The 25,668-nt window shown below is 31.7% G+C and overlaps 1 protein-coding gene across 2 annotated transcripts; it reads left to right on the forward strand.

The window, feature by feature from the left end:
- The first annotated feature begins 4,584 nt into the window (after window positions 1-4,584).
- On the forward strand, window positions 4,585-17,027 carry LOC143067455 (activating signal cointegrator 1 complex subunit 1-like). Of its 2 annotated transcripts, XM_076240738.1 has the most exons (9): window positions 4,961-4,999; window positions 5,090-5,115; window positions 10,111-10,254; window positions 10,722-10,934; window positions 11,351-11,529; window positions 12,570-12,706; window positions 14,882-15,001; window positions 15,897-16,089; window positions 16,892-17,027. In XM_076240738.1, the coding sequence occupies exons 3-9, from the start codon at window positions 10,149-10,151 to the stop codon at window positions 17,006-17,008; spliced, it is 1,065 nt and encodes a 354-aa protein (XP_076096853.1). In that variant the 5' UTR covers window positions 4,961-4,999; window positions 5,090-5,115; window positions 10,111-10,148; the 3' UTR covers window positions 17,009-17,027. The 2 variants fall into 2 exon arrangements, with proteins under 2 accessions (XP_076096854.1, XP_076096853.1); XM_076240739.1 differs by lacking the exons at window positions 4,961-4,999; window positions 5,090-5,115 and adding an exon at window positions 4,585-4,645.
- The last annotated feature ends 8,641 nt before the right edge of the window (window positions 17,028-25,668 follow it).

Consider the following 25,668-nt stretch of genomic DNA (forward strand, 5'->3'; position numbering starts at 1 on the left):
AATGATAATTGATAAATTGCTGTTCAACATATGGCATCCGTTCTTATTATCGTGGAAAGAAACAACTCGTATTTTGTATTTCAGAATCGAGGAAAGGATTTTTCGGCTATAGTTGGAGCATATATATGTTCATCTGTGAGTCAGATATTCCATACGGCTAACCAAATCATGATTTCGTCCTTATATATTTGTTTAGAGATGACGTCTTCTTTATTTTTATAAGCTTTTGGTCCAATGTGTTTTTTGTAAGCAGCAATCCTCTATCAGTAGAACGTACAAGTGGTTGTCGTTTGTTGATGTGTTACATATTTGTTTTTCGTTCGTTTTTTGTACATGAATAAGGCCGTTAGTTTTCTCGTTTGAATTGTTTTACATTTGCCTTTTTGGGGCCTTTTATAGCTGACTATGCGGTATGTGCTTTTCTCGTTGTTGAAAGGCGTATGGTGAGCTATAGTTGTTAATTTGTGTCTCATTTAGTCTCTTGTGGAGAGTGGTCTCATTGGCTATCTTACCACATCTTCATTTTTATATGAGACATAATATGTTCTCCATATGCCGCAATTTATTGGAACGCTGTTACAATAAAACGAAAAGTTCGACGGATATATGTATGTTTTGTCATAGAGATAAATATATTGTTCTTCTAAAACTGTTACATTCACGTTGGTGTACACGGTTTTACATACATCTGATGAAACACATTTTATTGAAAATCTAGCAAACTAATTTCACTCAAACGTTATTTGTGTATTGGTTTTTTTAAAAACACTATTGTACTTCTGACACTCACGTGGGTGTACATGGTTTTACATCCAACCAGGAACATATGCTGTTCCCAGATACAATTGAAATTGTATTATTCATTGTAATTCTATGAAACTAAGTTCACACGAAATGTATGTTTGTATGATGTGAAAAACACAATTGTACTTCGGTGATGTGTTAATTTTTTACAAATAAATATTGCAAACATATTGCATGGGTTTGTTCTGTATAGAATGGATTTCAGGAAATCTGAATGACACTTCTACACGTGTTTGTCCCTGTTAAAAGTAACATATCAGCACAAAGGTCTATTAAATTTTGCAAATTATTCGTGATTTTTAATCAATAAAAAGGTAATAAAAATACACCAATAGGAAAAAATATCACAAATCAATATAATAAAGATACACCAATAATAATTAGCCTGACACAAACTGATAACAAATAAATATAATAAAAGAATTAAATACACCAATAAGAATAAAATATAAAATGACAAATGACAAATGAAAAGAACAGATGTTGATAGTAATTTTGGATTGAATACAAAAAAATATACTTTTTGAAGTTTTTGATGACTTCTGGTATCAACATTATTTTGTCATGCCAGTTTTAATGTTATTTTTATACTATTGAAAGATCCACAAGGCACAAAATAACTTTGAAGTAAGCGACTTAAAGTCTCCGTACGAACAATTAACGTGTAAATTCATGTCTAACTCGGACAAAAAATGAATTTATATGGTTGCTCCCTAATTCAATGTTTTGATACATATAGATATATAATAAGAATAAGAATGTTTTATTTTCAAAATTACAGGGCTCATAAAGATTATATAAATCAAGTACAATGATTGAAGTAATTAAGTCAACAATAAGACATTACAATATAAAATATATATAATTATATCAAAATGCGTCTGAGTCAGAATCAGAGCCAAAACATAATTAAAATCTTATACAACAAACACAGTATCAAATAAAATTGAGAAAGGAAATGGTGAATATGTCAAAGCGACAACCACCCGACCATAGAGCAAACAACAGCCGAAGGCAACCAATGGGTCTTCAATGTAGCGAGAATTCCCGCACCCGTAGGTGTCCTTCAGCTGGCCCCTAAAATATGCATAATAGTACAGTGATAATGGACGTCATACTAAACTCCGAATTATACACAAGAAACTAAAATTTAAAATCATACAAGACTAACAAAGGCCAGAGGCTCCTGACTTGGGACAGGCGCAAAATTGCGGCGGGGTTAAACATGTTTATGAGATCTCAACCCTCCCCCTATACCTTTAGCCAATGTAGAAAAGTAAAAGAATAACAATACGCACATTAAAATTCAGTTCAAGAGAAGTCCGAGTCCGATGTCAAAAGATGTAACAAAAGAAAATAAATAAAATGACAATAATACATAAATAACAACAGACTACTAGCAGTTAACTGACATGCCAGCTCCAGACCTCAATTAAACTGATTGAAAGATTATGTCTTCATCATATGAATATCAGGTACAATCCCTCCCTTTAGGGGTTTAGTATCATACTATCATAAAATATATGAGAAGAACATAACCCGTGTCATGCCAACAACTGTTTTTTTAGAAATAAATGTGTTTAGTTCTGATGCAAAGACCCTATCAGTGAATCAATGTTAAAGCCAAAATATGCAATCTTTAATGAAAACCTGTTCTTCTTAAGTCAAAAGAACTACCAATAAAATCACCATTTTTTTCAATACTAGTAAAGTGTTCTTGTGATAACATGGATAACATCCATCCAAATTTTGAAGAATCATCTAAATTATTGAAGTTCTGACAAATGCTAGACATTTACTGAAAGAGTTCATCTCTCAAATAGTTATATAGTGAGCATTCAATTTAAAAAATGACGCTCATCCTATACTTTATTGACTGTACATTTAGACAGTATAGCGCTCAAATCTATCAATATGATTTTTTGAATGTCTGGCAGTTTCAATTCTTAATGGGTGAGCACTGATTCTAAATTAAAATATGGACTGCATTTTATAAAAATCACTGATATCTTAATATTTTTCTTTTTGAAAACAATAGTGAAAAAAATAAGCGTTCATTTTGCCTCTGTCAGTGTCCATTGTTTGATACCTAAGATGATTCCAAAATTTTAGAAAATGTCACACAGTTTAATTTTAACAAACTTACACAATGTATCAAGTTTTTGATTAAAATTAGGTAATTGAATCTCATTTTGTATAAATTCTATACTGTTTTCCATGTATTGACTTAATAAAAATGTAACTGTTTATTACACATATAGGCATCATATAATAATCCATCTTGCAGCCAGTCTATGACAATATTTTAATATTGCATGATAAAAAAAACGTAAAAAAAACTTTGCACAATCAAGCTCTTTTTCTCCAAAATAAATTGGGCATTTTAAAAATTTTATTGACTTATTAAAAATTATAATCTTTGTTTTATTAAGATTAATATCAAAACACCATTCTGTACAAAGATTTCAACATATCAATTCTCTTTCTGTTGGTGTGCTTTGTCTGTATGCCTTTGGTATAACTTCGATGCATATATCGTGGCTCTGTGCTTCAAGACTGACAGGCAGCACCTCGTTATTGTGCTATTGTAAAACTTGTTTGTTGCTTGTCGTTCATTTTTGCGGTGCTTTGTCTATATGCCTTTTTATGATTCTTTCAGGTGACATATACGAAGTGGCTCTGTACTTATACATCCCGTCATTGTGTTATTGTACTTTAGTAAATTTGTGTATTATTGTCTTAATTTAATTTTTGCTCATATGCTTGGTCTATATGCCATTGTGTGCTTCTGTGTTACATATATTTTTTATTTTTAATGATTTAAATTATAACACAATGTACTATTTTGATATTTTTACCTACTGTGTTTGTTTGTTTGTTCACGCATCGTTGTCAATATAATAGAATTTGATGCGACTGTTGTACAAGTCAGACTCGAGGTTTAGCTAGCTATAAAACCATGTTCATTCCACCATGCATTTTCTACATGAGAAATTCCAGTACAGTTGTATTCCTTTCATTTGATGTGTTTCAGCTTTTGATTTTTCCGTTTTATAAAGAATTTTCCGTTTTAAATTTTCCTCGGAGTTCAGTATTTTGTGAGCTTACTTTTTTTGCATACCATCATGTGTTTCTGAAAAATATTACAACATCATCAGCATACATTAGACAATCAATTCTTCGATTATTAAGGTAGATAGGGTGTCTTCCTCCATTTTGGATTTTGAAATACTAGAAAACAAGGTCTAGATTTTTGATGAAATGTGCAAATTTTTATAGTAGTAGGTAATTCATGTGTAAGAATTTTCATTATAATATAGAAAATGCCATGTTTTATCATATTTATGATTGTATTTTACAAAAATAAGAATACTTTTGTTTGATTCATTTTTTCCCAACTTTGTCAAATAAGGGGAGGCAATTCAAATGCAAGGGCAGATAATTCAGATAGTGTTACTTTTACAATAGAATGTGTTAGGAATTTACCCATTTTTACACGTAGCAAGAAAACGAGTCCGGTGACCCCATTTTTTTCTTTTTCTTATCTGAAAGCATAATATTGGAGCTATCTTCTCAAATTTTATCTCAAAATTCTATGGTGTGGTTTGCGGTTTATGGCGGAAAAGTTAGTTTTCCATGCATAATCTATACAAAATCTTTACAATTTGCACAACCTGTAGTGTGAAAATAAGTCCGGTGACCCATTCTTTTTATTAATGTTTTTAAACAAGCAGGATATGAACTACATTTTGGCAAATTATTAAAAGATTCTATGGATTATAATTTAGACACCCATCTACCTTAATAACAACAGGATCAGGACATGATAAGAACTTATCTGGTAAATCATTCATTAATAATTAATTAAAAAATATTTGGGTTTAAAAGATCACCCTGCCTCGCACTAATGATCACTAACAGTGGCGGATGCAGGAATTTTCGAAAGGGGGGTGCTAGCCCAGGGCAAAGGGGGGGGTGCAGGGGGTGCAAAACATATGTCCCGATTCAAATGCATTGATCGGCCAAAATAAAGGGGGGGTGCGGACCCCCGGAACCCCCCCCCCCTCTGGATCCGCCACTGACTAATGCAAGACTTCAAACATAGAGTCATTACATACATACATGCAATGACAAAAATATGTTTGCTCTTTAATGTGGAGACGTGAAAATTATTAACTTCCGAGGAAAAGTTTGCGAATTTTCTGCAATCGAACTACTCGGCCATTCTCGCTACGCAATACAAGTTATTTCTTCGTGCAACCAGAAAGGCCGAGTTGTTCCGATTGAATTTTCTGTTGACAAAAAAAATAAGTAAGTGTTTTTATACTCCCATTTACGGGACGTATAATGATATATACATACAGTTGTCCTTCCGTTCGAACATGATGGGCATTATCTTAAAAATGCTTTGTTTAAGCATGTAACTTTGGTGTCAATGGTGAATTGTCTTTGACAACATGATTGATTTGAGCTCCAATTCGTATATTATGAATTTTACTGTTTTAGATTTTACCATGAGGCCTGAACACTAAAAATTTATTGCATAATTTAATATGAAATAGTGAATCTCGCAAGATGTTGGTCCTGTGCATGTTACATGTATATGTTGCAAGGCTAACTGTAACCTGTCCCTATCCAATATACAGTACCATTCAAACGGATCGATTTGATATTGTTTTTTTTCCGATTTCTGTGTTTCTCAGAATCACACCAAGTACCGCGGATTTCACTCCCAAAGTCCTCCATAGATTCTCTCCCAACACCGTGTGGCTGTTAATTGGTTTATTCGGATGTTCTAAAAATTAACGACGCGTGACAACATAATCAGATTACCCAGATAATTTACCTATGTACATTTAATCGATCTTGATTGCACAGGTGTGCTTTAAAATCATTGTATTAAAAATTGAACAAATGTTTTCCTTTCTTTGACAGATAAAGATGTGTCATTATCATTTAGAAGAAGATAATTATTATCTTATATGTTTTTGTCGGAATGTCCTATGCCATTATCTTTGAATAAAACGTACATACGAAAAAGTATGAAGAAAAAAATTTGTTATTTTGTGTTTCTATTACAGTCTGGTAAGGTCATACATTGTGTTCTTTCAACAAAGACGATTCTGACACAATTAGAATCTTTTATGACTTACATTTACTCAATCAGCAATATCGGTGCATTAATTGTTCATTATTTAAAAATCAACTGGCTAATAAATATCATGTTGTTTTTACGCTTACACGATTCATGAGATCAACAAGTAATTAAACTTAATTTATTGAGCAATGTAAAATATTATGTTTCACCACCTCGGTACATTTATAACTTGAATGATTTAAATTACGAAAAGAAACTGTAAAGTAACAACTCTGTTGGACAAAGGAAATATCTTAAAGTGATATTGTTAGCGCTCGTCATTTTGCTATTTTACGAAATGGTTTTCAAATTGACAAAAGTATTTGTATCAATTTCGTTATTTAAATTTGGAAAGTGTAAAAATTTAAATTACTATAATTCTACCTGTCTTCATGTTTTTGACAAGTTTATGACGCTCAATCATTTTACGTTTACAAAAGATGTTAAAAGTTGTGATGATAATTAATCCGCTTATCGCTATCCGATAATCCTTTAATTATTATCAAACCTCACTATTGCCCATCATAATGTTCCATATTCCAGTTAAATCAGTCATCATTTTATTTTCAAAATTTCCCAACCGCCTACAATTGGCAGTTCTTTATTGTATTGTTGTCATTTGAACACAATTGATCACCGGGGACAATTTCCATCATAACTTCAATATTTCATCAACCATAAATTTATATTATTGACCATGGACGTATAACTAATGTTCAGGTCTACGTCCTTTTTTGAAAGATAATAACATTAAAATTCAAATAGTCAAAGATGTGTTCTCGTTTATTCGGAAAAGAATTACATTTTAGATTCCGATTAATCAATTGTAAAAGGACCTTCGGGAGCCTCAACACGATCGCACAAAAATGTCGTTCACCTTGAATGAATTTTTCACACGGTCATCTAGAAAGGTCACCTTAGTTTACTGAACGCGATATTATTTCCCGCCCTTTAAAAAACTTGTGCTGTGGATGAAATTAATGTTAATTATTTTTAGCATTTTTAACATTGTTAAGTAAGTCAAGTTCAACCCAAACTACTGATAACTGAGATGTGTATCGTGGAATTGTCTTCGCACAGCAAATAATTGTTTTTAAAATCTTTTAAGGTCACTGTTCAAAATACATAAATTTACATTCACTGTGCGAACATAAATATTACTAGAACACACCCGCGAAATCGTGGGCATTCAGAGCGGAGTTAAAAGTATGTAAAGTGTTGTTAGAAGTTTTATACCTCCTCCTTCATTTCCAAAATTCCAAGTTTTTGGTTTTCTATCAATTTCAATATGAACATACATTTAGTATGTTATGAACATTTAAGTAAGGAGCCTGTAGTTCAGATATCAAAAGTTCACATGAATAATTTTAGTCCTTATCTGTATATTACTATATAAATAAAGTGTATTTACTTTCAATTCTTAGTTTAGTAATCAATCCATGGTGGTCAATTGACAAAGTATACAGACCCTCTCCATTTAATAAACTCTGAACAGAATTAAAATACACTTTATTCGTACTATTTGTTTGTTCAAAGTATACAGAAAAACGCAAACCGGAAGTATAATCTGACTTAAAATTTCGTCCAATGACGGGACAATATCCGGATGCCTTTTTTCTCGTTTTTCTCCCAAAATAACTCAATCTGAATAATCATATGAATTGATGACAAATGCGACTATGCACTGTATATATAGGACACAGAGTCGTGTTGATTAATTTATTGTGGAAAGAAGAGAAGCGACACCAAAAATGAGGTCTTCTCGTTTAATAGTATAGATACAAAGACGAAATTAATGCAGCTGTGGATATTCCTGTTGTAACTGAAATGTATTATTATCCTACAGTCATGACAGTACTGCCAACAATTCGAAAAACGAAAATGCCGTAATTATTAAGCATAACGAATGGTGAATAATATTTTCCCTTTTACTTGCATAAACAAAACTTTGAGACATGTAATTTTTATGATTTTCTTTAAACTGCTCCCATTAATTTAGCGGAAGTTTCCGGTTCTTTTTACACAAGTATGTCCATTTCGTAAATAAAATATTAATTTACTGGTAAAGACATCGAGGTCAAAAAATTAAGTAATTTACATTTTCTATAAAACTTAAATACAATTGAAAGAATTAACAACAACATTTTGCTTTAAATATTTTATTCATTCCAGCAATTTATAATCGTAAAAAGAAAATGCCGTATTACGGGGCCATTATTATACCTAATGAATGGTGAATAAATTTTCCGTTTTACTTGCATATACAAAACTTTTAGACACATAATTTTCTAATAAAGACTAACTTTGAAGTAGAATATTGGATTTTTCACATATTCCACTATATTTTATAATCCCTATTTTTTTAAAAGCAAGTACATTAAGGTAAAGATATATTTAGATAAGCAAACAAAAAATATGAAAATATTTTGACTTATTATTACCACAAATTAAACTTAATTAGTATTAAAAGACATTTAAAATTATATACCTGTTTGACACTTAAACTGATACAGTAGACCGGAAATATAATTCTTTATTACTTCAACCTTTACCTGTCAGGTAATCCAATTACCTTATCAGTCGTGAGACTCCCAAATTCCTCCTAACATTTTGGGAGGAGTATCAGAATTTTTCGGAGTGACTCCCACATTTTCCTTGGTGTAGGGTGTGGGAGAGTTGGTCCTTTTGAACGGTACTGTACATGTATACCCTCATTTTTCAGTGGTCCGGCAGTCCAGATTTCCTCCAACCATAATCCCGAATGGTCTCTATTGCAAGACCTACCTATTGTATTTGTTGTTAACCTGCATGGTTTCGTCCTGAAAATGCATGAAATATTTGCCACTGGACGTTAAGCAACCAACAATCAATCAATCTATACAAACAAAGAAACACTTTGTTTTAAGTAATTTTTTATCTTTTGAAAACTATTATTTAAAAATAATTACATAAATATTATAATAATATAATAATTACTACATGAAATCATTAAAAAGAGATTGATCATAGAGATAAGTTGGTGTGTTTTTTTAGATCTACAAAAAATTTATTAGTAGTCAAAATTTCTCTGTTAATCATTTTGCATTGTTTTTTAGTTTTATAAAACTGTATGTTGAATACCCATCAAATATAGTTGAGACTGGAAATGGGGAATATGTCAAAGAGACAACAATCAGATCAAAGAGCATATAACAGCCAAAGGATACCAACATGACCAATGGATATTCAATGCAGAGAGAAAAACCTGCACCAGGAGGTGGGCCTCAGCTGGCCCCTAATTAAAGATGTGTACTAGTTCATTGAAAATTAACTCGAATAATTACAGCGCCCCCTTACGGTCATTGTCCTCCAGAGGAGGTGATCGAAGTGATCGTAATATAACGACTGGATTATTCGGGTTAATTGAAAATGGACATCATACTAAACTCCATTCATATAAATTATTTAAACTTAGAATTATTTTTAATTATGGAATTTGTATAATTTCTTGTGCTTGAAATTTTTAATATTAAAACTCCATGTTTATTCTGTATTACAATGTTTTGAGCGGTGCATTACCATGATTAACACTTTCCATACAATGTGTGTTTTTTAGTTAGTGCTGTGCATTCTTTTTTGTAATAGAAAAAGTTGTGTGCCCGAAAGAACATTAAAATACAGAATATACATGGAATTTGATATTAAAATTTCAAGACAAAGAAATTAAAAAATGTATGCAAATTCCATAATTAAAATAGTTCCAAGTTGAAATAATAGCCTGTTTATTGCAACTTCTTGTCCATGGTTGCAACAAGTTACAGCTATATATAAGTATACTAACTAGGAAGCAGATGTATTTTAGAATACATTTTATTTTAAAAAATCACTAGAAAGCACCATAGGGAATACATAAACTGATGTGATGTTCAAGCTAGGGTCAAAAGAGGAACATTATAAAAAAAAAAACACTAAGAAATTAGGATACAAAGACTGATACCATTATCATGATTACATACATGTACATTTAAAATAGAAAAAACAGTTAATTAACTGATGAATAAAAAAAAATCTGTAAAATCCAGCAGTACATGTACACTACAATCAACATTATCAATGACAATAATTACTTTTGAAAAATTGATAAATGAAACATTTTTAAGAAAGTTTAATAGTGTAATTCTTTTTTTCAGGAATGTAACAAATCTCACTTGACCACTTATTGTTTGAAATGGATGTCCTAAGACCACAGATAATAAGAATTGGAGATAGATGTTATAGGAAGAATCCTACCCTTGAGAGAGATATCACAGCTGATGAAGAAGAGGAATATGATGGTTTGTAAAATACTGATTTAGTGTTACTTTAATCAATCTTTTTTAAAGTAATGAATTGATATCTACACAATGTACATTGTACATAATGTAAAAATGTTATTTTAAAAATTGTTCTTTTTACAGAATAGCCTGGATTGGATGGTTGAAATGTGCATATTGAAACAAAAAAAGTTGTGCACTTTGTGGAGAATGTACATTTTGGGATTAAATGGGGAAATTGCTTTAATGTTTAACTTAGAAAATATAACTTGATGAATATGATCTTTCATTTCAGATGAGAAAATTTCAACTTGCAACTTGAAGGTATTGGAAACTATTGGTAAAACTGTTGGTAATATTGTTCATGTCCTTTATTTATCTTATTAGTCCCTTTAATGTATATTCTTTTGTTGGGAATCAGTTGGAAAATTTCAATCTGAAACAGTTTGCCTGTTTAAAACTCTCATTAAATGTTCATTTTTTTCTAGATGGGAACGGTGAAGATTTTGGATATTGTGATGAGGCTTGTGATTTGGACATTTCTGTTGAAGAAACAGATGGTGGATTTCAGTTAAAATTAGATGTCCCTAGTGTCTTCTTTAAACATATCATTGGTAGGAAAGCTGAGACAAAGAGAAGACTAGAAACAGAGACTAGAACTCAGATCAGAATACCAAAGAATGGACAAGACGGACCTATAGGTACAGTAAAGGCACTACTTTATAAGTGAGATAAAAAAAAGTTTTTGGAACGATTGGAACTATTATTTCAAGTTTTTCCTACGGCAATGGTCTCCCAAACAAGAAGTAGCACTTCAACTTGAGGAATTATGTTGAGAAGAAGGACAGTTTGAAATGTGCTAGAAATTTATACATATATCAAATTTAAATACTTTAATAGTTTTCTTGAAACAACTATCTGCCAGTAACCAAATGATACATGGATGTGAATAGATAAAGCATAAAGTTATTTATATTTTTCTTGTGCATGTGAAGTGTTATTAACTTAATAATGATGAATAATGAACTCAATTTTAATCCAAGAACAATAGTATTTTCATTATATTGTAACAATGAGTCCATTCAGTAATTTAAAGATAAAAGGGACTTTTTTTCAGTAATCCAGGGTCATGACAGAAAAGGTGTTATTTCTGCTAAAACAAGAATTGATTTGATAGTAGATGGAGCCAGACAGAGGGAACCGTTTACTCACTTTCTTTCTATTCCAATTAACAGTGCCAAAATGCAAGAGAGCTTTGCTGAATTCAGAACTGATGTATTGAGAGAATGTGATGGGGTAAATATTTTCAGAATAGTTTTTCAGTAATAATGTGATCCAAAATTCAGTATTCCAATGTATAAAAGTAAAATTGGAATGATTGTTATTGATAATTACATGCATGTAGATCTCATTTACACAAGAAATGTTTAAAAAATTATATTTCTGGGTTGCCCGCAGTTGCTTGGATTACATATTTATACAAAAATAACAATTCTATCTCTTTATTGTTTTAATGTTGAAACTCATACACATCAAGGAAAAAATAACTTGCCTTTTGTACCTGTTTAACTGGCCCTTTTTTTAGATTCAAATAGTGACAAAATAGTAAATTTATAGAACTATAGCAGACATTGGAAAAGATGGCTTGAATGGATTTTTTTTTCAATTCAAAACTATATTGATAATTTTACAAAATTATTAAATTAAAAAAATAATAGTAATAGACCTAAGCTTTGTTTTCTTTGACAGTTTTCTTACACTTTGACTCAATGAAAGGGGAAAACATTACACATATTGACCATAAAATATGTTCCTGGATTAGATAAGTAGCTTTCGAAATTAAAAACCAGTCTAAATAAGAATCATGCAAAACTTGATTGATGGCATGGGTGGAAAGTCTAGAAATTAAAAAGAAATCTTATTTAGGATATAAACATGATAAAAGTAAATTGAAATGCTGTGGCTTCATTTATTTTCAAAGGGTACGGATTTATGTCAATTGAGAAAAACTGTATTTTCATGGATATTTGATTATTGGTTTTGCCAAATTTAAAGTCTGCATAAAAGGCATACATAATTAGAACTTCATTGAACATTTAAATCTGTGGTTTAACTATGCCCACTAAATCCATGAATATTGGTATGCCTTGAATATTATTGAATCCACAGTAGTTTTTTATTATATGAACCCTTAACAGGTAAGAACAAACACTAGTCATTGAGAAGCTTAACTTTTCTGAACAATAGAACGTAATTAGTATGTTCAGCTGATTTTACAGAGTTATCTCCCTGCAGTAATATGCACCTTCTTAATTTCATCAAATTTATCTTTTTAGGACAGAGGTATTGACAGTTCTATCTTCCAGAAGTTACAGAAATTGCATTTAACAATAGGAATCTTGGCCTTAATGGATGACAAAGAGATACACAATGCTGAGGAGTTGTTAAATGAATGTAAAGAAAGTCTTATAGAGTAAGTGATACATGTAGTTGTAAAGAAAGTCTTATAGAGTAAGTGATACATGTAGTTGTAAAGAAAGTCTTATAGAGTAAGTGATACATGTAGTTGTAAAGAAAGTCTTATACAGTAAGTGATACATGTAGTTGTAAAGAAAGTCTTATAGAGTAAGTGATACATGTAGTTGTAAAGAAAGTCTTATAGAGTAAGTGATACATGTAGTTGTAAAGAAAGTCTTATAGAGTAAGTGATACATGTAGTTGTAAAGAAAGTCTTATAGAGTAAGTGATACATGTAGTTGTAAAGAAAGTCTTATAGAGTAAGTGATACATGTAGTTGTAAAGATAGTCTTATAGAGTAAGTCATACATGTAGTTGTAAAGAAAGTCTTATACAGTAAGTGATACATGTAGTTGTAAAGAAAGTCTTATACAGTAAGTGATACATGTAGTTGTAAAGAAAGTCTTATAGAGTAAGTGATACATGTAGTTGTAAAGAAAGTCTTATAGAGTAAGTGATACATGTAGTTGTAAAGAAAGTCTTATAGAGTAAGTCATACATGTAGTTGTAAAGATAGTCTTATAGAGTAAGTGATACATGTAGTTGTAAAGAAAGTCTTATAGAGTAAGTGATACATGTAGTTGTAAAGAAAGTCTTATACAGTAAGTTATACATGTTATATTCACATTAAACATTTGTTACAAAACATACAGAAAAAGGTAAGTCAAAGTTTAAACAATTAGTGTAGATGTTGTTTTTGTTTGACTGCTGTCTCTTTGATAAGTACACTGTAACATTACCCATGATGACCAATATACATGCTATGGGTTCATTTATTTTCGTGGGAATATAATTTGCATGGATATAACCAGGTGTTGGACTATTACACCACTGTTCAAGGTAAGGGGAGTGTTGGGGGACCCTCTACCATGTTTAATCCTACATTGTTATGCCTGTCCCAAGTTAGGAGCCTGTAATTCAGTGGTTGTCTTTTGTTAGAATTTAATAGAAAAATTGTATTTTGTTGATACTTAATTTCATAGTTTTGCCAAAGTTTGCATGTTAAAAATTTCTTGAGAAATTTTATTCTTCATTGAACTTTATCTTTATAGTACATCAATTCCCTAAAGTTGTAGAAATTTGGTACACAATAAGTAATAATGAATCCTTAGTATATAAATCCCATCATGTAAGCAATGCATGTGATGTGAGTTATTCAATATAAAAAAGATGTGGTATATTTGCCAATGCGACAACTCTTCACAAGAGACCAAATGACATAGAAATTAACAACTGTAGGTCACCGTACCACCTTCAACAATGAGCAAATCCCATACCACATAGCTATAAAAGGCCCAGAAATTAAAAACGTAAAACAATTCAAAAGAGAAAATTAACGACCTTATTAATGTACAAAAAAATATATAAAAACAAATGTGTCAAACAGCAACAAAAGACAACCACTGAATTACAGGCTCCTAACTTGGAACAGGCATAACAATGTAGGATTAAACATGGTAGAGGGTCCCCCAACACTCCCCTTACCTGGAACTGTGGTGTAATAGTACAACATAAGAACTAACTATAAAAATCAGTTGAAAAAGACTTAACTCATCAGTCAGATACAAAAGAGATATGTCTATAAGCAAAAACACAGAGTGGACGTAGCCAAATACTTGTACATCCCAAAAACAAAAAGACACTAGTACAGAACTGAGAGAACTGGCAGTTACTGACAGCTAGTTCAAAGCCAATAACAACTTCTAAACAAAACATGCATCAAAGACTAATAAGATATAGGAAAATGTGGTATGAGTCCCAATGAGTCAACTCTCCATCCAAGTAACAATTTATAAAAGTAAACCATTGCCTTAAAGTGAAGTTCTGGGGTAGAAAGTAGCTAATTATTAATATGCATGGCATACCTGATTTTATATTGATTTAAACGCTTATACAGTGTAACTCACCTCATCCAAAACCTGGTTATTCCAAAATCCTGCTTTAGACCACACATTTTGATGGTCCCAAAATATGACTTTCCTTGCAGAAAAAACCTGAGTATTCCCACACCCTGCTTAATCCAACATTTTTTTCTGGTCCCCAAGTGTATCGGATTTCACAGGTTGCACTGTAGAACTTTAATAGGCTGTACAATGTATTAATTATAGCAAATAATCTGATTTGTTTTCAGACCTATTCTGAAATCTGAACCACTGTTAATACATTTAAGAGGATTGGAATATATGAATGATGATCCACGTGCAGTGGATGTGATGTATGCTAAAATAGACCCAGGAGAAAACCTTGATAAGTATGTACAGATGGTAGAGTATAAATAGATCATATCACTTACACATATATTCTAGTCATAAAATAGACTGATTTTGAATCTCATTATAAAAATAAGGAGATGTGGTACGATTGCCAATGAGACAACTATCCACCAGAGTTCAAATGAAGTGTTTATACGCACCAATTGCTTTTAAAGTTCCTTTGGCTTTTCTTGCATGTATTTAAGATATGACATTAAAAAAAATGTTAAGTTGTAATATTGTATGGAAATTTCTTAGGGATAATCATTGACCATACGTTATTAGCTTGACATATGTGGTTGGTTCATTCTGATCAGAATGTGTCCCTTGTTTGGGGTATGCAAAAAGATTGTTTGCAGTGTTGTAAAACAGAAGAATTAGGAGATAACTATATTGTGTTTTAAGTTTGATTTACATAAATTGCACCATGTAGGTTTTACTGTCACAAGTGTCACTTTGCAAACCTTAGTTAATTGATGTGTGATGCATAAAAACCAAGTTTTATGACTACAATACAGTTATCTCCCTTCTAATGCAAATTTAATAAATCATTCTATTCCTATCATTCTTTTGTTGTTAAAGTCTCTTTTTAAAACTATAATTTCTGGAAAATTCATTTTTGTCTTTGGCATTTAAACAGTCTGATGGCATCTGTATATTTCTTGGTTCAGAAATAAAATCAGAGAGGTCTTGGCTTAAGAATTGAATGAAATAAATTAAGTCTGAATAATTTCAATATGTCAGCTTCCATTTGTTTCATATTGGAAGGTTGAGAATTAGTTTCTGCTCCTCATTTAATTAATTCCATTGATACAAAAAAAAGGAAAAGGATAAGATGTTTTTTTAATATTTCAGTATTTGCTTTTGAAATAATTAAAAATCATATAATTTCAGATTGCAAATGATAGTCGACAGAATAGTGGATAAATTTACATCAGCTGGCATTATGACCCAGGAATATGACAGGGTTAAGTTACATGTTACAATAATGAATACATTATTTAGAAGAGATCCAACAGGTGCTCCAGTGCAAAGACAAAAAGGAAAAGTGGAAAGGGAATCATTTGATGCTTATAATCTTATAAAGGTGTGTTACTATTTATCACTGGTTTTGATGTATTAAAAAAAGCATGTTGATATGATTACAAGCAATCAGATGAGAAGAAGATATGTTCAATTTCTTAGATATTGGTTAGATAGAACTAAAATCTAATATAATACATTGTAATAAGTTAAGGATAATTTAACATCTGACAAATTCAGCTTATCATCTGCAGTTACAAAACAACAAAAAATGCACACAAAAGGCTTGACAAAAAATCAAATGATTAAAACCTTTACACTACATTTTAGTTGGCTGGTGTCTAGTGAAGCTGCATGATGTTTCAGGTACACTCATCCTGAACTCCTCTAGTGATAATGCAGATGCATTTTGTATCTTACAGTAGGTTTTTATGTCTTACACTCAATGGATTTGGATTGTGTAGCTAAAAACAAGTCACTGGATCGTTAGTCTTTGCTGTAAGTTGTCTCACTGGGGATGTTTCAATAATCCTGTGATGCATACTTTTGGAGTGTAAACATGTTACTTACTAGTTGTAGACAAAATCAGTGGCTCTGCATTGAAACTGTTCAATTGTTGAATTAATATTGATTTACTACAAAGAGAATGTCTTTGCATGGCTGCATGTGGGCCTTTAAAAAATGTACAATCCATTTTGCATTGTTTTGAATCACAGTTATTGTTATATTGCAATAAGACATTGTGATAAATATGGTTATAAAAGCATATAACAGGCATTCTAATGTTTATTTCTTCTTCCATCCTGTCAAGTAATCAGTTATGTTATTTTTAACATCATTAACAAATGTTTTTTTCTCTTTTGCAGAGATTTGGTAATTATAATTTTGGAGAGTACTGTATAGACAAGATACATTTATCACAGAAACATGGGACAGCATGTGATGGATACTATTATTGTACTTCTTCAATTAATATTCCATAATAAATTGTTATAAATGTCATACACTTTCTAGCATCTTTTTTTCTTGTCAATGTTTATACTTTTTAATGCCCTTGTTGTAGGTAACAGGAGCATTAATTGTTACCCTTGACTGTCCGTCTTTCCTTCAGTCCATCCCATTTTTGTTTCAGCACTTTTACTTTATTAAACCTCATGCAAATTATTAATGCTAAGATTCACAACATGCAGAAATAGTTCGAATACGGATTGTGAGTCATTTACCACTCAAGTGCTACTGTGGATTCACTATTATTCGTTGGATACCAGTTTTCATGGATTTCGTGGGTACAGGGAAACCACGAATTCAAATGTTTAACAAATTGGTAATTTGTTGTATGATAAAATGCAGACTTTTGGAAAACCATGAAATCAAATATCCACGAAACAAGTGTTCCTTAATCCATGAAAATAAATGAACCACGGTATGCCCCCTTTTTAACTTGGAAAACTGCAGAGCCTGAAAAGGGGACATTATGTCCTCAGACACATTCTCCTATTATTTACCACAGTTTACACAAGATAAAAAATATTTAAAAGACATTAAAAGAGTAATAGGTAACAAATCAGCTGAGCATCTACAGTGGTGGATATAATTAATTAAATGCCACTGGAAATGAGGAAAGCAACTTCCAATCAATCAATGAAATAAATGTAATAACCATTGCTTTCCAGTAAAGGAGAGATACATTTAAAAAAAAAAACAATTATTCTCTGAAAGTGCTAAGCCAAACTTGACCTTAATGCTTCTCCATGTATCAAGAGTAAAATGTAAATGTAAGTGAAAACCTAAAGCAGTTAGAAAAAATCAAAGTCTCTGTCCTGCAAAGTTTCCTGAAAATTCAGACTACCCATAATGGAGTTGATGCCCTATGAAATGTCGTTTTTGGGCAATTTTCACAATTTTTAGTTGTATTCAAAACTATAACAGATGTTAATGATTAGCATAACAATAAGATCTCCAAATAAGTCAACATTGATGATGTGTCAATTTATTCCTTATCAGAGTACATGCCCTTGGAACACTACTTTTACTCATTTTGTGACTAGCCTGTGACATAATGTGAAAACAGTCGATTTTCACTCTGGTGTTGACAGCAATGGCATAAACTATTTGCACAAACCTTTGAATTTTAGAAGCTAGAAGACCTGGATGTTTCATATCTTGTATGCACCTTATGTTACAAAGTTTACTTCTGTCATATGTTTATTGTCCTTGACCCTATTTTCATGGTTCAGTGACTGCTTGAAAACATTTTTTTAAAGTGAAACATTCACTTACTATGAGTAAGAGGATAATTATATTTGCTATATTGTTTCAATGCAAGGTGAGTTTCATCTGACCTTGACCTTAATTTCGTGATTCATTGGACAATGTAAGGTTTTTGAGGTTTGGTCCATTTCCTTGATACTATATATAAACAATATGGCCATTATACTAGTATTAAGTATGGAATGCTTATAAGAAGATGTGGTATGAGTGCCAATGAGTCGATTCTCCATCCAAGTCACAGGGTATAAACTAAATAAAAAAACGAGAAACGATACACTTATGAACCACATCAACAAAAAAACAATCTCTTAACAACTGTTTCTTGACGCAGGACAGGTGCAAACAAATGCAGCATAGTTAAACGTTTTTAGGTCTGACTAGCAGGTTTCATCTGACCTTTATCTCATTTTCATGGTTCATTTAACACTGTCTAGTTTTTGAGGTTTGGTCTATTTCTCAGATTTTATAAGTAATAGATCAAATGTATTTGGTGTATGGAATGAAAGTAAGATGCACATGTCAGTGTAGTTTATATGATATTGACGTCATTTTCCACAGGCACTTGTCTCAGAAAAAAAATTTCCTATATACCTTAATGTAAGTGTTGTATTAAGGTATATAGGAAATTTTTTTCTGAGACGAGAAACGATACACTTATGAACCACATCAACAAAAAATGCCTGTGTCATTTTAATAGAAAATTGACATGTAAAGTTCATGTAATTGTAAAATCTTGATATGACAGACTTTCAACATTAATTCAATGATAATTAAAACAGGCGAGATATATCAGCGTGTGCACTCTTGTTGCACAAACTATAATGTATGGAGAAACATTATGAAACAAACGGGTTCAGCAAAATAAGATCTACAAACAAGTCAACATACACGAACCCCTTTCGGGAGTTATTGTAATTGAAAGACCATTTTGTATAATTCTTATATCATTTGCATATCTATAAATACAGGATTAAACAGATTTTTTCTAGAGGTTATTGATGTGTAAACCGGGTCTCTTACTCACAAACTTAACATAAAAGTCCTTCGGACTTTTATTCAGTTTGTGAGTTAATCGCCCCGGTTTACACATCAATAACCTCTAGAAAAAATCTGTTTAATCCTGTATATTATTATTTTTGTTATTCTTGCAGAATCTATTATAATAATCGATATAGAGAAATTTGAAGCAAAATTTTAGAGCAAAATAATATCTGCAACTGAATAAGTCAACTTGACCGAAATTGACCACATACAGGAGTTATTGTTCTTGAAAGTTTGTGTTTAAGTGGAGTCCCAGTATACTAAGTGACTGTGATCATAATATAATTGATAATAATGATAATAGATATATATTATGTTATAAATTGTAGGTCTTAGATACACCAGTGGCAGAATGATCGAAGTAGTCAAACACTAAATATTTTGCCTGTAAATAAACTCATCATAGATACCAGGACTAAATTTTGTATATACGCCAGACGCGCGTTTCCTACTATGGTTTGGACTGGAATATGGGAGAGTGAAATTTTATCAAATAGGATGATATCATATATATCTTAACCTGAATCAAATGTAAGTGGATTTGGGGTGTACATTTATACAATCAGAACTCATATGTTACTGACTTGATCACTACTTTTGAGATAAACAAAAACATAGTGAAAAAAAGTTTTAGAAATATATATAAATTATATACATAAACATTTAATATAAGAAATATATATCAATGAAATATTTTTCTCAGATAGTCAAATAACAAAATGATATATAAAACTATACTTGTCGAGAAAATAAATTAATGTGGGCATGGGACATAAGCAATGTCTTACATTAGGGTTATCTCCCTTTGTCCATAATTGCAGCTGAACCAATTCTTAGGATCCCTTCTTATGTTAACTTTTAGTTCCCACTACAAAATTGATGCGATCTATTGAATAACGCAACTGTTAACAAATACTTTAATTCAAAGATGCGATAAAAATAAGTTATAAATGGTACAGGGTTTCTCTAATTTTGGTGCTATGTTCACATTTCCTGACCGGTGTGAGAAAAATATTTCTCCTCACTAGTGAAAAATCTGTTCTCAGCAACCGATTGGTTGAAATTTAATTGTGACGTTAAATTTTCTTGTTTTCTTCTAAATTTTCTTATTGTGACGTCATAAAAAAAGGCGACCATGTCTGATGACGTCACATCAAAAGTACACAACTTTCCTCAAATCTTTGATAAGTAAAGGATAAAAATTTTAAGAGAAACAAATTCCACAACTGTAACTCGTGTATTACGATATTTCTCCACTCTCAACAGTTAAATTTTAATTATTTAAAAAGCTCGGCAAACTTCGCGCTTTAAATATTAAAATTTAACTGTCTCGAGTGGAGAAATATTGTAATACACTTGTTGCAGTTGTGGAATCTATATTTCTATTATGCTGCTGCAAGAAATGGTGTAAATGAGTAAGGCAGCAACAATTTGGAGGGGCTATGGATTTTTTTTCTGGACAAACTTTTTTTTCGCCTCTGGCGAAAAACATTTTTTTTTTTCGCGACAAGTCGAAAACAATTGTTCTATTTCAATTTTAGCATTACATATATAGTGGCAGCTGAGGGTGAAACAAACATATTTTTTTTCTCAGAATGAAAAACATTTTTTTTCTTTCTCCAAAACCTGGAAACAAACTTTTTTTTTCCAAAAAAATCCATAGCCCCCGCCCCCACCCCCGAAAATCAAATGGTTGCTGCCTAACTACCACAGGCACTAAAGTCTTGTCTAAGATTCCCCCCCCCCCTAAAATTCTAAGATAAGTGCCTGTGGTAACTACCCAAAATTTTACGACACAAATTTCGCTTTTTTCCCCTATTGCTGATTTTCCTTTTTTGGATTGTGATGTTTCTTTGGCACCATCTTTCGGTGCTTATAAATCCAAACTTGTTCACTATGCCTATGTGTAGTGGCGTTTTAGATTTCAATAAGCGACATACATGTATAATTATCATGCAATTATTGGTCAATCATTTATGAAGTCAAGGATTTCGTTACCAAACATTTATTTAATTATGTCATATATACAAAGATTTAGTATTGAGTTTGACTGTACCTGCAAAAAACTTATTTCTAACGGAATAGAAAATCATAATTTTTATGGTTATGTTGTTAACCAAGCCCGGAAATTTATATACGATCTGGGTAAACTGGATCAATATAAATAAGAAGATGGGGTATGATTGCCATTGAAGTTGGCCGCTTCTCTGATATACCAAGAGAAATGCGTCTATGTGTATGTTGTAATATGCAATGTGTTGAGAATGAATTCCATTTTGTATTGGTATGTCCAGTATATAAGGCAATTAGAATATTTTTTCTGCCATGCTAGCCTATTATTGTTCATGGCCTAATATTTTTAAACTATCTTGTTTCTTGAGAGCTAATTCTAGATCTCTAACAATTAAACTCAGATATTATTGGATAGTTATGATCATATTGTATTGTTCTCTATAGCATGCTCTATATGCTTTTGCAGATAAATATTCATTCATTCATTCATTGAGACAACTCTTCACAAGAGACTTTAAGCTTATTCCAAAAGCACTTGTGTCAACGTGATGATCGTAACTGCAATTACGATCATCCCAATATGGCGGACACAAATATAGGGAAATTTTATACGGCTGATTTCTCCACTTGAACAGCTTATTTTCAGATTTGTTTTATTTCAAGAAAAGTCTTTATAATCATTACCATTGAATGTGTTTTTTCTAAATGATAGAAAGACAACCAGAAGAACAAAAATCGAGATTCCAAAAACCACGATGATGATCGTAACTTCGTCTAAGGATGATCGTAACTTGGACGTGTTTTTATAAAAAGATGATCGTAACTCAAAATTAACGATGTGTTTTTTCACTAAATGACCGCCCTATAATATTTAGCAGTCACGACAAATTGGTATTTCTGAAAAAAAGTATGATTTCAAATTAAACAAAATGAGCGTTAATGAACACCGTTTTTTGTCAAAAGGAAATGACATAAGGGTGGCTTAGCAGGCTTATATGCAATATATTTTTCTTATGAGTAATAATTAAGTTAACATTTCAAGCCAAAAATATCAATAAGACAACAAATGGAAGTTTTTAACGACCTTGACTGGCTATACAGCCCTTGCAGGGTCGGTTATCAATCAGGGAGCTGCCATTCAATTTTTATATGGAGCGTGGGGATTTGGAAAAATGGCAGGACAGGAGAATTGAGTAAAAAAAGGCCGGATGAACAACTTAGTTTAAACAATATTTATTCAAAAAGTGCATGAAATATAAATATACAATATAAATACAGGGATTCGGAAACAAGAAAAACTTATATAAATCCGTCTCCCTTAAGAAAAAATGACGAAATTAGAAACATAGTATATAAGAAACTCGTATAATCTAATTTTCAATTCTGTGGTTTGCCAGTTACTCAGCAGTCAGTTTGATCGAAAAATGGGATCAACTCTTTTTATTATAATTATGGTTCATGTATCTGAGAAATGTGTAAATGTTCCGAAAAAAGGGTAACATTAAATCAAAGTTTCAACATCTAAATCGACATCGACATAAAGATAATTGTTATGGACCAAATCTCCCTGTTTCTAAAATAAATCTTTGTACAACTTTAAAAATATTTTCGTTTTCCTCATCACTGACGAGTTCACTACCTGATACTAATGTGTGTACATTATATATTGGTAGTGTAGAAATGGTTTGTGCCCTGATGAGTCTATAATTATGACATTCTAGCAAATAATGTTTGCTGCTCTCAACTTGCCCACATTTACACAGGCTTGAAAGAACAATATTTTTCTGGAAAAGGTGTTCATTTAAGCCACTGCAGTTCAACCGGAGTCTGGCGTGAAGTATTTGGCCTTTTCTACAACCGGTATTATAATATGTAGGGACTTTCTTAGTATCTCGATTTATGTAATATTTAAGTGTAAATTTTGATGGATTACATCTAACGTCTTGTGGAAGCCTGTTCCATTCACGAATAACAGATGGTAGGAAAGAGTTTTGATAAAAGGTAGTTCTACAGTTCATATTTTGGACATTAAATGCACTTCTAGTATTATAGTTATAGACTTGATATAGTTGTTGAGGTACGAGACTACAGAGATAATTAGGAGCTTGATCATGAAACATTTCGTGAAATTTAATAATTTTATGTCTGGATCTTCTTTCACTCAGAGATACCCAACCAGTATCATTATAAAGATTAGATTTAGAGCAAAGCTTAGTGGCACCTGTGACTATACGAGCCGCTTCTATTTGAATGCTCTCTAGTTTATCTTTTAAATAAATTGGTATATTATCCCACACAGAATCCGCATATTCGAGAATAGGCCTGATAAAACTTATATATATAACTTGTAGATTATTACGCGATAGCTTAAACTTTAAACTCCTCATTAGATTTAAGCGAGGCGTAGCTTTATCAATAATATAGTTTACATGACTTTCCCAACAACCGTTTTCTTGAAAAATTAACCCTAAATGTTTATGTTCTTCAACCTCTTGTATCAGTGTATCATTCATGTATATTGGTGGATTATGGGGTTTTGCTCTTTTTTTAGATATGGTCATGGTTTCAGTTTTTCTTGGATTAAAATTAACAAGCCATTGTTGAGACCATTGGTGAATTTTTTCTATATCAGAATTCATCAATTCAGATGCAGCATACTCGTCCTCAACAACTATATATAATGACGTATCGTCAGCAAAAAGTCTGATGTTGCATGATATGTCACATACAATATCGTTTATGAATATAGTAAAAATAATACAGGTCCTAAAATTGAGCCCTGGGGGACACCTGCATTAATGCTATACACATCAGAGGTCTGTCCTCCTATGACAACTCTTTGTCTTCTTTCGGATAAATAACTTTTAAACCATTTTAATAAGTCCCCTCTTATTCCATATTTTTCTAGTTTATGAAGGAGGCCTTCATGCCAGACCCGGTCAAACGCTTTACTGATATCACAAAACACAACTCTTATTTCCTTTCCAAAATCAAGGGCTTTAGCGATATCGTTTGTAATATAAATAAGTTGATTAACAGTACTATCTCCAGGCATAAAACCTGATTGCAAGTTTGTAATAATTTTATAACAAGAAAGGAAATTAAATAAATATTTAAAAACTACATTTTTCCATCGTTTTACCAATAATAGATAACAGAGAGATTGGTCTATAGTTTGATAAAATTTCTTGAGAACCACTCTTAAAAACTGGTATCACATTTGCTATTTTCCATTCATACGGATAAGTGCATAATTGAAGTGACTTATTGAACAACAGAGCCAGGGGATAGCTTAATTCTAAAGCAGCATATTTAAGAAATCTTGGACTAATGCTATCGGGGCCTGTTGCCTTAGACACATCTAACAAGAGAAGTTGGTCATAAACTTCATCTTGCGTTATAATTATATTATCTAATGTATGTATGATTTCATCTAAATTTAGTTCTGGGATATTTGCAGATGAGTCATCAACACTCGATTGATCACAAAAATAACGATTAAATGCATTTGCTTTATCCTTATTATCGTCTAAATAGGTATCATTTAATAAAATAGGGGGGTAGTCTGAGGATTTGGAAGGAAATCCAGCCAGGTTGCGCAATTTTTTCCACCAATTCTTAATGGAATCTACGTTTGAATGTAATGATTCACATTGTTTTTCAAAATAATGGGTTTTTGCTAGTTTAATCAAGTTTACGCATTCATTTCTTATTTTCTTAAAGTTTGCCCAAGACTCAGCAGTATTGTATTTTTTTGCTTTTTTGTGCGAACGTTTCCGTTTACGAATTTGTCTCCTTATAAGTGACGTCATCTAAGGAGGATCTTTCGTGCGAACAACAATTAGTTTACTTGGAATATGCTTGTTAGCAGCATCTATAATTTTTTGTGTAACAATGGAGACTGCATTATTTAAATTTGTATCAAGTATTGTGTCCCAGTCAACTTGACTTAACTCCTCGCAGTAGCGATCGTAGTCCCCTTTTTTCAAAATCCCAAACCTTACGTTTAAATTGGGTGTATTTCGGTTTGTGCAAATTCAGTATTCCACTTACTGGACAATGGAACCTATAGTGTTTGCTTCTAAAATATTTTCACTCACTTCGTGATATGCAAGAATATGGATATCATTAACTATAAGGGGGTCGAGAAGTGATGAGGAATTCTCACAATAAAATGTTGGCTCGGTAATTGCTTGGTGCATACCATTATCTAATAATATGTTTTTTTAAATTATTACGGTTGGCCAGTAGTAAGTTTTCGTTGAAGTCACCCATGACCAAAATATTTTTTATACCGCTGTTTACTGCGTTTTCGATT

The sequence above is a fragment of the Mytilus galloprovincialis genome, chromosome 3 (genome assembly GCF_965363235.1).
Source record: "Mytilus galloprovincialis chromosome 3, xbMytGall1.hap1.1, whole genome shotgun sequence".
Lineage (NCBI taxonomy): Eukaryota > Metazoa > Mollusca > Bivalvia > Mytilida > Mytilidae > Mytilus > Mytilus galloprovincialis.

What these genes read in the sequence shown, in the direction of transcription:
- LOC143067455 (XM_076240739.1), top strand. Translation starts at nt 10,149, where the DNA reads ATGGATGTCCTAAGACCACAGATAATAAGAATTGGAGATAGATGTTAT. An exon ending in TATTGAGAGAATGTGATGGG is followed by an intron (nt 11,530 to 12,569) that starts GTAAATATTTTC and finishes TTATCTTTTTAG; the next exon opens with GACAGAGGTATTGACAGTTC. An exon ending in ATGCTTATAATCTTATAAAG is followed by an intron (nt 16,090 to 16,891) that starts GTGTGTTACTAT and finishes TCTCTTTTGCAG; the next exon opens with AGATTTGGTAATTATAATTT.